The sequence below is a fragment of the Garra rufa genome, chromosome 10 (assembly GCF_049309525.1).
Source record: "Garra rufa chromosome 10, GarRuf1.0, whole genome shotgun sequence".
NCBI classification, from domain to species: domain Eukaryota; kingdom Metazoa; phylum Chordata; class Actinopteri; order Cypriniformes; family Cyprinidae; genus Garra; species Garra rufa.
In genome coordinates this window covers 18,215,953-18,228,581 of record NC_133370.1, presented here as the reverse complement: position 1 = coordinate 18,228,581, position 12,629 = coordinate 18,215,953, and the positions used below count along the sequence as shown (strand labels likewise).

Here is a 12,629-nt window from a genome sequence, read left to right as displayed (position 1 = left end):
TTCTCAAAATATTTCAACTTTATTCTCCAAATGTACTTTTTTTTCCCCAAAATATTTTGACTTTATTCTTGTAATATCTACTTTATTCTCAAAATATTTCTGCTTTATTCTTGTAATTTTGACTTTTTTTCTCAAAATATTTAACTTTATGCTCATAATTTCGACTTCATTCTCAAAGTATTTAAACTTTATTCTTGTATTGCTATGATATATTCTTGGAATTTAAAATTTTTCTCAAAATATTATGACTTTATTTTTTAACGTAGCACTAACATGCTGTTGTACCTCTAATATACTAAACTTAATATTTAAAAATTGAAATCATATTAATATTATATCACCACAATATCAGAAAAAAATTGCTTTTCAAAAGTAATACAGTACTATTGTGAAATATTATTAGAATTTTAAGTAATTGTTTTCTGTCCTATAAAAAAAAGGTAATTTACTACTGTGATGCAAAACTGAATTTTCAGTCTGCAGTGTCACGATTCTCTAAAAAACAATTTTACTGTCAGATTTGATCAACGTAATGCATTGCTAAATTAATTTCTGTGAGGAAAAATGCATACTGAACCCAAACTTCTGAATGGTATATGTACACTTTTTGTTTTAAAATGTAGTTTGAATGAATATTCCCAACAAAATACAGCAAATAATTAGAAGGAAATTAAGTAATATATTTATATACTACTTTATATGATATTTTAATTTAGAATAATTACACAGGTTTTTAATGTGTCCTCAGAAAGTAATAATTCATGTTTTAGCAATGCATTTAATTAAACTATATTACATTAATTTGTAAAATATGTTATTATTTAGTGTAAACATATAGTAAAGCTGCTAAAATACCTTCAAGGCTTCCACTGAAATGCATTACTATTAACACTTTTTCATTCATTTTCACAAACCGATTGAAGATTCAAACTTATTGTCTGTATCAATCAATGACCATACACATTAAAATGTGCTTATGTGAGTTTAGAGACACTTTCTCAAAGCAGAAATGAAAATAAAGACAGGAAGCAGTGACATGTTTATATAAAAATGAAATCTTTTTTTTAATGGTGTATTTGACGATCCATTGTTGAAATGATGAGAAAAATACCCAGAGCAGATGAATTGAATGTGATGAATAAATGCACCCGGGAGCAGAGCTCAGGGATTCGCTAGTGCTGCTCTCGCACGCTTACAAACACACATTCTTTCAGAAAGAGCCAGGAACATACTCTAGAGGAGCAGTAGAAAGGCAAATGCCTCTAGCTTCATTTTAGAGACTGTTCTGAAAACAGTTAGAATGCGACTGATAACACAACTCAAATGTGTCTCGCATTCTTAGCATTACCACAAGGGGCGCTATAGCAGGCTTTAGGTCAACTACTGTCATAGCTAAGTTTGTAAGTTAAACCATTTAGAACTAGTCACCTGAATAACACCTGAATAACCCCCTTGAGTCTTGAGGTTTGTTAGTGCCACTGTAGAGTATGTTCCTGGCTTAACGTTTGACAGCTGACCATTTTTTTGAAGCACACCAATACTCTATTCTGATTGGCTGGATGCCATTGTTGAATTAAGACTGAGAAACACATGGTCACCAAACTATTTTGCAATGAGACCAACAATTACTACAACCCACTGAGGGTCTCCATTAAGAGCGTATCAGCTGAAGGGAATGACAGCATCACATTGAGATATTAATAAAGGGCTGCCTTCATTCCTGAATCATGAATTAGACGTTTGTTCCTGAATAACATAACATAACACTCTAGGTTTGGTTAAATATGCAGTAAGTGAAGAGTAGTCTGTCTTTATGGTTACTGAGAAAACAAATTCCCACTGCAGAGCAGTAAGTAAAGTCAAAACGTCCCTCATAACACCTTATAAGACAAAGGACACATTTCCAGTGGGGTTTTTCTTCCTGATACCTTATTCACATACTGTTTACTCTGAAGTTGTTGCGTAGTCGCCATCTTAAAGGGACAGTTCACACAAAAATGACAATTGTGTCATTATTTACTCACTCTCATGTGGTTTCAAATCAGTAGGACTTTCTTTTTTCAGTGAAACATAAATAGAGATGCTTTGTAGGATGTTCATGCTGCTCTTTATATACTGTACGACAAAACTGAATGAGGACCAGATCTGTTAAGATCAAAAGCGACAGTCCTTATGACTTAAATACTTTAAATATAGCAAATTTAAAGGAATAGTTTAGCCAAAAATGAGTAATATGTCAGTAATTACTCACCCTCATGTTGTTCCAAATCCGTTAGACCTTCGTTCAAGAGCTTTCTGACCCTGCATAGACAGCAACTGACACATTCAAGGCCCAGAAAGGTCGTTACTTTTGTTTCCTTTGTGCACAAAAAGTATTTTCGTGGCTTCATAACATTACGGTTGAACCATGATGTCACATTAAGTATTTGAACGATGTTCTTACTAACTTTCTGGGTCTTAAATGTGTCAGTTGCTGTCTATGCAGAGTCAGAAAGCTTTTGGATTTCAACAAAAATATCTTTATTTGTTTTCTGAAGATGAACGAAGGTCTTACAGGTTGTCGGATCAGACAAACCAAACACCTTATATTAGTACACTTAGCTCATGCGATTTTCACGTACAGTATGCTAAAAGCTTAAATAATGGCTATGTTCCACGCATCTTCTGTCCATCCATCGAAATTTGCAACGAATGTGCAAATACAAAATGGACAATAGAACAGACCTTTTCAAGTCATGATTGTGAAAAGTTAATAAATCGCATCTAATAAGTGCTAAGGTCATTGCACACCGAAGTCCGAAATTTTCGTCCGAAATATTTGCACATTAATATATAAGCATGACCTCACGTTGTGTCAATCACTTTTACACACCGCCTCCGAAAATTTTTGTCTGTCATAAAAAAATTCTGATCAAATTCGCTATTTTGTGTTTTCACATCTGTAGCAAGCATTTTGATAGAAAAGGATGACGATTATGAAAAAACTAAAAAACGCATATGAAAATTTCGGACTCTTTAGGCAGCTCTGTTGATCTCAGTGCTGTAAGTTTTGCCTCTTTAAGGGACGAAAAAACCCTTTTAAAAACTATGTAAAGAAATAAGACCATAATAAACTAAAAAATAAAGAGACAGATGGTTTTCGTCACAAATTCACGGCTGAAATGGCAGCAGACACCTGAGCAAATACCTTAAATATTTTAAATACAGCAAATTTAAAGGGATAATTTGACCAGAAATGAAAATTCTGTCATTTATTATGTCATCCAAACCTGTAAGACCTTCGTTTAAGATATTTTTGATGAAACCCGAGAGCTTTCTGACCCTGCATAGACAGCAACTGACACAAGGGCCAGAAAGGTGGTTCAATCTTAATAAAGTCGTTATTTTTGTTTTCTCTGCACACAAAAAGTATTCTCGCAGCTTCGTGACATTATGGTTGAACCAAGATGTCACATGGACTAACTTTCTGGGTCTTGAAAATGTCAGGTGCTGTTTATGCAGGGTCAGAATACTTTTGGATTTCATCATAAATATCTTAATTTGTCTTCAGAAGATGAACAAAGGTCTCGCAGGTTTGAAACAACATGAGGGTGAGTAATTAACAACAGAATTTTCATTTTTAGATGAACTATCTCTTTAAATACAGTTTTGGTGCTCCAGCCCCTATTCACTTTCACTGAGCATTTGGAGTGAGTAAATAATGACAGAACTGCCATTTCTCAGTGCAAACTATTCCTGTAACAACAAACAACTCAAAGATTTGCATAAGGGGAGACATCTGACATCATTCTTGCCCCCTTACTGGCAATAGCTTTAGTCCCTGAGGACCATGGCAAGAGATTGGTCATGAAACACACACTCGCACACGTTCGTACAGAAAAAAGTAACACACAGACATGCTCGCATACGTAAAACAGCCATCCTCAATAGAATGCTTAGAGTCTCAAACACACACAGTCATCCTCCATCCACCCGCATACTAAATAATGAGTAGTCTCTGGGAATTGGGAATGGTGGTGACATTTATAAAGGCTGCGTTTGCTGCTTCTTCATTCTGCTCTTGCGTTTCACGAGCTCTCGCTTTCACACACACTTACACACAAACTCTACGACGCTCCTGTTATTGACTGACACACAGGCGTCATTACCGAGTCAATCGCATTTAGAAACGCAGAGCCCATCCTTACTAAGTGTAAAATAAGACACAGTTTCCTCTTTGGATCTCCACCGGGTTCCCGCTTCAGCTACCGAGAAATGGCCTTGATTGGGTGCTGATGACAACTTAGAATTTGTCTCGGCCAATAACATCACTGTCGGATCAGACAAACAAACACCTCTCACATTCGGTAAGGTTATATTCGTACACTTAGCTGACTGGATTTTCGCGTACAGTATGCTGAAAGCTTAAATAATGGCTATGGTCCACGCGTCGTCTGTCCGTCCGTCGAAATTTGCAACCGACGTGCAAATACACACAAAAAAGGACAATAGAACAGACCTTTTCAAGTCATCACTGATTATGAAAAGCTAATAAATTGCATCCAATAAGTGTTAGGCAGCTCTGTTGGTCTCAGTGCTGTGAGTTTTACCTCTTTGAGGGACGAAAAAATCCCTTTTAAAAACAACCAAAAGAAATAAGACCATAATAAACTAAAAAACAAAGAGACAGACGGTTATCGTCACAAATTCATGGCTGAAATGGCAGCAGACACTTAAGCAAATACCTCTATACAATTTCATTCGGTTCATTCTTTTAAAATCTGCAATGAATATAATTCCGCTAATTTTTATGTATGCTTTTTTCTCCTTCCGTGGGCGAATGCGCCTGTAGAAGTCTTCACCTCATAGTTTTAAGTTCAGGCTCAGTGCTTTAAGTTAGTCTTGATGCGCAGTGTGTCCTTTCCGTCCGAGACGATCGAAGGATATCCTGGAGCACAACTGAAGGGGGGAGGGCCGTATTTGATGGTGCCGCTAAAGTTCTGTCTCTTTCTCGTCCGCCGTGTTCCTCTCCCGTTTGATTGGACCTGGGGATCGCAGCCGTTTCCTCCTCATCAACCTGTATTTACCGTCCCCCTCCCCCCAGCACTGCTACCAGCGGTTGATAATGTGATTCATGTAGTCCTCCGTGGGCAATCGGGACACCTCGGACTCCGGCGCATCATCCCTGAAACCAGTATCGGAGCCGGGCGTCCGACGAAAGGGAAAGAGGGCTGGCTGATTCTTTAGGCGCTGCTCTCTTCGCTCCAGTTGTCGCTTGTACATATAACGCTGTTGAAAAAGATCCCTAGCGTAGTCGTACAACTGCATATCCAGGTCGTTGAGCTCTTCGATCCGCTGCACCGTGTCATTATCCAGGTCTACGCCGGCGGCCCGCGTGCTGTTGTACTGCATGAAGGGCCGGATGAACTTGAGGCGGAAGGTCCGTTCAAACAAGTATTGCGTTTTGCGCTGGAACTCAGTCAAGCCGAAGAAGGCCATGTCTCGTAGGTTCTTCTTGGCCGACTCGAGTAGTACCTGCGCACGCTTCTTCTCCGGGATGAAGGACATGTTGTAGCAGCCCACCAGGCTGAGATCGGCTAGCATGCGCACCTGTCGGTTATTCGCCAGGTTGTATGGACAGTCCATGAATTGTTGTAACGTGCAGCCCGACCAGTCTGTGCCCTCGTAGCAGGGCGGTAGCTCCTCCGGTGTGGGTGTTCGCCCGTCGCACATGTGCAGGGAGGTTTTCCACGTGGCCCCGCGCTGGACGTGTCTCCACTCGCTCAGGTAGCGAGACACGGGGTCTCGTAAGAGGGTAATGTAGTAGAACTTCCTGTAGGATGACAAGAAACAGAAAAGATTAGGACACAGGGAGGTTTTGTTTTTATCCGGAATCCTGAATTAAGACAAAGTTTGTCCATTTCTGGTGATATCTGGTCTTTATCATGTAGAGAAGGGATGTCTAAACTCTGTCCTGAAGGGCTGGTGTCCTGCAGAGTTTAGATCTAACTCGTCTCAACACACCTGCTGGGAAGTTTCTAGTATGCCTAGTAAGAGCTTGATTAGCTGGTCCAAGTGTGTCTAATTGGGGTTGGAGCTAAACTCTGCAGGACACCGGCCCTTCCAGGACCGAGTTTGGGCAGCCATGATCTACAAACACTCGTGACAAAAAATGGTTTCTAACACATAACCTAACTGATTTTTTGGGTGTGGTTCATAATAACTAGTTGACCTATATCTTCTGAAAGGGAAGTCCAAACTTAACACAACTTAATATATACAGACATCAGGACATTCTGAAGATTCATGCCAAATTTTTGCCATAGGGGGCACTACAATTACAAAAACCCTCATGATCACTATTCGAACATTTAATTGCAAAACATTTAGAAGTGTTAACATATCCTAACATCACACAAATTAACGATAACGTTTGCCAGAAGTCAACCAAAATTCAGCAGACAATAAATACATTTTCAACATAAAATTTTTTAAATTTAATTTTGCAGTTTATTATAAAAGATGTAACTGTGTACATTTCTTCAAATCCATGAGTCTTTTTTTATGAGAATTACGAGATATAAACGTACAATTGCGAGTTATAAAGTCAGAATAGCAAGATAAAAACACGCAAGTCTGACATTTTTCCCACAATTGCGAGTTTGTCTTGTAATTCTGACTTTTTTCTCAAGAATTGTGTGGTATAAAAACAGAATTGCGATATAAACTTACAATTGCGAGTTGTTAAGTCAAAATTGCGAGATATAAACTCACAATTGCAAGTTACAAAATCATAATTGTGTGATGTAAACTTCCAATTGTGAGTTATAAAGTCAGAATTGTAAGATATAAACTCACAATTGCGAGTTATAAAGTCAGAACTGCGTGATATAAACTCGCAATTGTGAGAAATAAAGTCAGAATAGCGAGATAAAAATTTGAGTTTATATCTCATAATTGTTTGATATAAACTCACAGATGCAAATTATAAAGTCAGAATTGCAAGATATAAACACAACTGCGAGTTATAAAACCAAAATGGCAAGGCATAAATTAAGAATTGCGAGATATAAACTTACAATTAACAATTGCGAGTTATAAAGCCAATTGTGTGATATAAACTTGAAATTGTGAGAAATAAAGTCAGAATAGCAAGATAAAAACTCACAACACTGACTTTTTTTTCAACATTACTATCGTAATTCTGACTTTTTCACGCAATTCTGACTTTTTACTTTTGTGAGATATAAACTCTGATATGTTCTAAACTCTGACTAAACTTCATTCTGAAATAAAAAAAAAATGTGGTGAAAACGGGCTACCATACTACCAGAGAAGAAAATATGATCATAATTTCCATTTCATGCCAAATTAAAAGCTGGTGGTAATAATAACTCACTGATGATACTGACTGTCCAATTTTGTGAGAATTGGCCACAAGGTGGCAAAATATTAAATAAATTCATGTTTCAGCTTTTAAATTTCTGTCAGAAACCTTTTGGATCCAGGAGAAAGAAAAAAAAAAAAACACTTTGCGACTGCATCAGTAACTTTGAACAACTGTAAAAACAACATTCATATCAACTTCTTCCAATCATTACCTTCATTGTTTGTTACTTATTTGTTAGATATCCAGTGTTGATGAAAAATAGTCAACTAATTGTTTGACAGTCCACCAACTAGCTTCTTTTACACATTCCCACAAGGAAAATAATTTTGATTTCTAACAGCTGGGATACTTGGGATTTCTATACTGCTGACACAACTGTGTCTTTACCATTTTCTGCACATGAATTTTTTTATGGCTTTTTATTGACTCATTAAAACGCAAGAAGTGTGTAAATTTTTTTTCTCATAAACCTGAACTCTATCTGCATTATTCACATCATAAATATCTGTATTGCAGTAAAGAACCAACGGCGGCCACATGGTAATCTTTTACTGGTAGGTAAGAATTATAATTCCTCTCGCCTCCAGCTTAAAAATAACTTCAGCGTGTGTGAACACAGCCAGTCATAAAGGGGAAGCGAACTGTAGAGCTCTTGATTCCGATATGCTTCAGTGAGACTTCATAATGCAGATGAAAAGAGCATAACACGTCCCACAACACCTCTCTTCCATTCTGAACCTGCACTCCAACACCAAATTAGTGAATTCTTGGATGTGTCCCTCTTGTGCACTTGAGCGTACGTGCCGCAGAATGAATCAGACATTAGTGTAGTGAACGGCGGAGACTTATTTATTTTAACAGCTCTGCTGGAGACGCATGAATTTATTCATCTGTGAACGACGGGAGTGCAGACGGCAACAAGTCAACCACAAGCTCACGCATTATGTACAGCACTGACCCTGAGGGTAAATGAACAGAAAATTCAACAAATTTCCTCTCTTAATCAGTACATTCAGGTTGTTTTCTAGTAAAAACATCTTTAAGGAAAGACGCTTAAAATAACAGTGCCATAAGATATTAAAGTAATATTCTGTTGTATTCAAGCTAAACTATGAGCATTATGCATGACCCTGAGGGTAAAAACACAAGCAAAAACTCTCAAACACAAATCCGTTTTTCTAATCAGTATCCTCCGATTGATTTCTATACAAAACATCTGAACATTCTTAAAGTAGAGAGCAAAAGCCTTTATCCCTTTAATTTCTTACACCTTATATATTGAAAACAAAAGCCATCATAAAATCTACACATTTATAAACACTCTACCATTACTGTCTGGCACTTGCGACTCACACACACACACACACACACACACACACACAAATTCCAAATTCTGTTAAAAAATTCAGCGTTTATTCCCTCACACACAGTTCAATATCCTACAGTGTGTCAGAGCCACTCCTGCGGAGAAGCCGACGCTAGACACACTGTCTCACTCTTTCTTTGTGATTGTCACTCTATTTTTGTTCTGTTATCTTTCAGCTCGCGTCGTCTGATGTCTGTTAATACACATATCTGTCCTAGACAGGTGATAAAGCTGGAAAAACATGCAAAAAAAAAAAGGTCCAGAAAAAAAGAGAAGGAAACAAACAGGAGTACAAGAGTGGATCTTTAGGAATACAGGATATATTGCTGATTGTATCTATGCTGCCCAACAACACCAACATTTATTTTTTTTAGGGATGCACGACATTTATCGGACAGATAAATTATCGACCGATATTGCTCCGATAAATAAATGAAACCCGATCCGATAAAGTACTCTTGCTGGTAAATCAATCAATCAGTCTGGTTTATCTGAGATTCATCTGCTTTCCGAGTGCAAGTGACTGCAGCTGTAAACTGCAGTGACTCTCAGCCTTTGTCGCGTTTAATACGTCATCATCTGTGTCGTCATCATCGCCTTCGCAGGTCTGGAAGTTTTTCACGGTGACAGAGGAGGACAATGCTATTGCTATTTGCAACACGTTTAGCAAGGATTCCGAGAGGAGGTAAAAAGCCGTTAAGTTTTAACAGTCTTATATCTCACTTCAGAGGTCGTCATCGCGGTGAATCTGTTTTAGGGGCCGTTCACACGTCGCGCCTAAAAACGCGTGGAAAACGCTGAAGCGCCGCCTTCTCTTTCTTTCAAAGGCTGTATCCGAAATCGCCCCCTATACCCTATTCACTATTCCCTACATTAGTCCACTAGTACAGTTCACTTGAAGGAGTGAATGAAAACGAGTGAGTGAATTCGGACACTAAGCGCACCGGAAGGACTGACGCTTTTGCATAGTAGCCTATTGCTTACTGTTTAACAATCATTTAAAACGCACAGTTCGAGTAGTAAGATTAAAGGATTTATCTTGAACTATGTCAAGGAGTTTATGTATAAACATTGGTTAAACAATTTAATAATCAATTTACAACAAATTTGTACCTGTGTTGTACGCTGCATTACGCAGTGGACGAGCGCATTGTAAAATGAACAGATGGATGATTCAGCTGCGGGCGCCATCGTCTGGAGAGACGCGGGAATTCAGTCGGCGCGCGACTCTCACAGTGCATTATGGGTTATCTCTAGCTGTTGAGCGTACATCGGTTGTACACTCGTTTTTGCGGTGCATTGTGGGATTGAATGAGTGCACTCGAGAACGTCCACTATGGTTTCGAACACCACTTAAAATGGCTGTCCCCTCAAATAGTGCCCTATTTGAGGGTATAGGGGGCGATTTCGGATACAGCCAAAGTCTTTGCCAAACCGCTCTGTAGCCTGCTCTGCTGTGGCGTCTGCCGTTGCTAAGCAGCCATGACATGCGCTCTCCATAAAGACGCGGTAGTTTCAGCAAAGAATAAATAGATTTTCAGCATTAAATCGCTTGCAGTAGCTCTGTTATCAAATTTATTTAAAAATGTTTATTCCTGTACAGCTTTGATAAGCTGTTTCTCCACCTTGCCAGTGCTTTCAGTGTTATTAAGGGAAAGGATGAAGCTGATTGGTTGGTTCATGTCACATGACCTGCGTTGCGCTTGCAGAATTCTGAAGAGTTGAGATATTTTTATCTCGATTCTGATATTTTATTCCCCGCCTTGTACGATTTGGCTGCTGCACACATTCATAATATGATCAATAAGAATGGACTACATGTAAGCTTTACCACAGACATTTGGACATCTGACTTTACTCCATGATGCACTTTTCATTTTTTCCAGGTTGACAAATGTCAAAGCATTTTATTTTATTTAGAATTGTGGTGCCTTACACAAAAAAATAAAAACATTTTTGAAGAGTCAGGACTGTTTGCTATGATTGTTAGACCCAGATATATAATATAAATTTCATTAGTTTATCTTAGATTTTGTATTCTCCTGTGTGCACAAAATTATCATATAAAAATATGAATCTATTGGTTATCGGTATCAGCATCGGCCAAAAGAAGGACTTAATTATCGGCTATCGGTTAGAATTTTTCATATCGTGCATCCCTAATTTTTTTTATTAACAGCAACAATAATAGTAATAAAAAGGGTCATATTGCTCTGATTAGACACATACTTTAAATCACTAAAGTGCTTTTTTAATAATTAAATATTAATACATTTGAAATAATAAGTGTGTGTGTGTGTGTGTGTGTGTATATATATATATATTTTTATATATATATATATATATATATATATATATATATATATAAATCACTTGATTTTTCCTTCAACAAAAATAGACATCAAAATATTTTTAAATAATCACACATTAGAATTTTATTTATTTTCATTATTATTAATTACATTTAAATTTATTTTGCTTTAGTAACAATAGACATCAATATAATATTTTAAAAGACACACAGGCACACAAATTAATTAATTTATTTTGAAAAATCAACATCAAAATCATTCACTGATACTATATATATATATATATATATACACACACACACACACACACACACACACACACACACACACACACGTCTATCTCTATCTATATATATGTATATAATAAATAAAAATTAATTAGAATTGAATTTCTTTTAATTATTATTAATGAAATTTTATTTATTTTGCTTAAACAAAAATAGACATCAGTACAATATTTTGTAACACAAACACACACATTTATTTATTTATTTTGAAAAATAAACATCAACCTTGTTCTCTAATTATATATATATATATATATATATATATATATATATATATATATATATATATATATATATATATATAATGATTTGGATAATTAAATAATTAATACATTTTAACTAATAATAAATTATAAGTAATTAATTATAATTTTAATCATTTAATTTTTATTATTTTTTTTATTAATTTTGCTTTAACAAAAATAGACATCCAAAAAATATTTCATAATAAACATTACATTAATTATTATTAATATGAGGACAATTTTGTTGTATAATATGCACACTAACAATTTATCTATTTATGTATGTACGTACGTACGTACGTATTTATTTTCTTTGAAAAATTAAATATATTAGACATAAAAAAATTCTCTAATGTATTTTTAATAATATTCTAATTTATTATTAGAATATTTATTATTTAAAGTATTTAGAGTAAAATTATTTAAACATATTTAATACTAAAAATCTTTCGCTATATATAATACATATATATTAATTATAATAAATTTTGGTATCAGTTGGATTTTTCATGCTCTTTAATGACGTTTCTTATGCTTATCAAGGCTGTATTTACTTGATCAAAAATACAGAAAAAATGTAATATTGTGAAATATTACAGTTTAAAATAATATAATAACAATATTTTAAAATACAATTTATTCCATGGATGCAAAGCTGAATTTTTATCAGCCATTCAGTGTCACATGATTCTTCAAAAAAATATTCTAATATGCTGATTCATTTTTGTTATTATCAATGTAGAAAACAGTTGTGCTGCTTAATATTTTCCTTTTTTCCTCAGAATCATTGATGAATAAAAGGTTCAAAAGAACAGCATTTATTTAAAATATAAATAATTTCTAACAATATTTTGCTTTGTCTTTGCTACGACTTTATCAATTGAACACATCCTTGTTGAATAAAAGTATTAATTTCTTAAAAAAAAAAAAAAAAAAAGAAATAATTATAATTTACTGACCCCAAACTTTTAGATGGTAGTCGAAAAGAAAAGTGTTTATTTAAAATAGAAATATTTAGTAACAATATATGTTACTAAATATTTCTATTTT

The 12,629-nt window shown here is 35.5% G+C and overlaps 1 protein-coding gene across 1 annotated transcript in view; it reads right to left on the bottom strand.

Moving 5' to 3' along the window:
- Positions 1 to 1,039: 1,039 nt before the first annotated feature.
- hs6st1a (heparan sulfate 6-O-sulfotransferase 1a) overlaps positions 1,040 to 12,629 on the bottom strand; it is a 191,935-nt gene continuing 180,345 nt past the window's right edge. Inside the window, exon 2 of the mRNA XM_073849811.1 lies at positions 1,040 to 5,812. Coding sequence (XP_073705912.1) covers positions 5,089 to 5,812 — 724 coding nt within the window. The 3' untranslated portion in view covers positions 1,040 to 5,088. The remainder of the gene's footprint in view (positions 5,813 to 12,629) is intronic.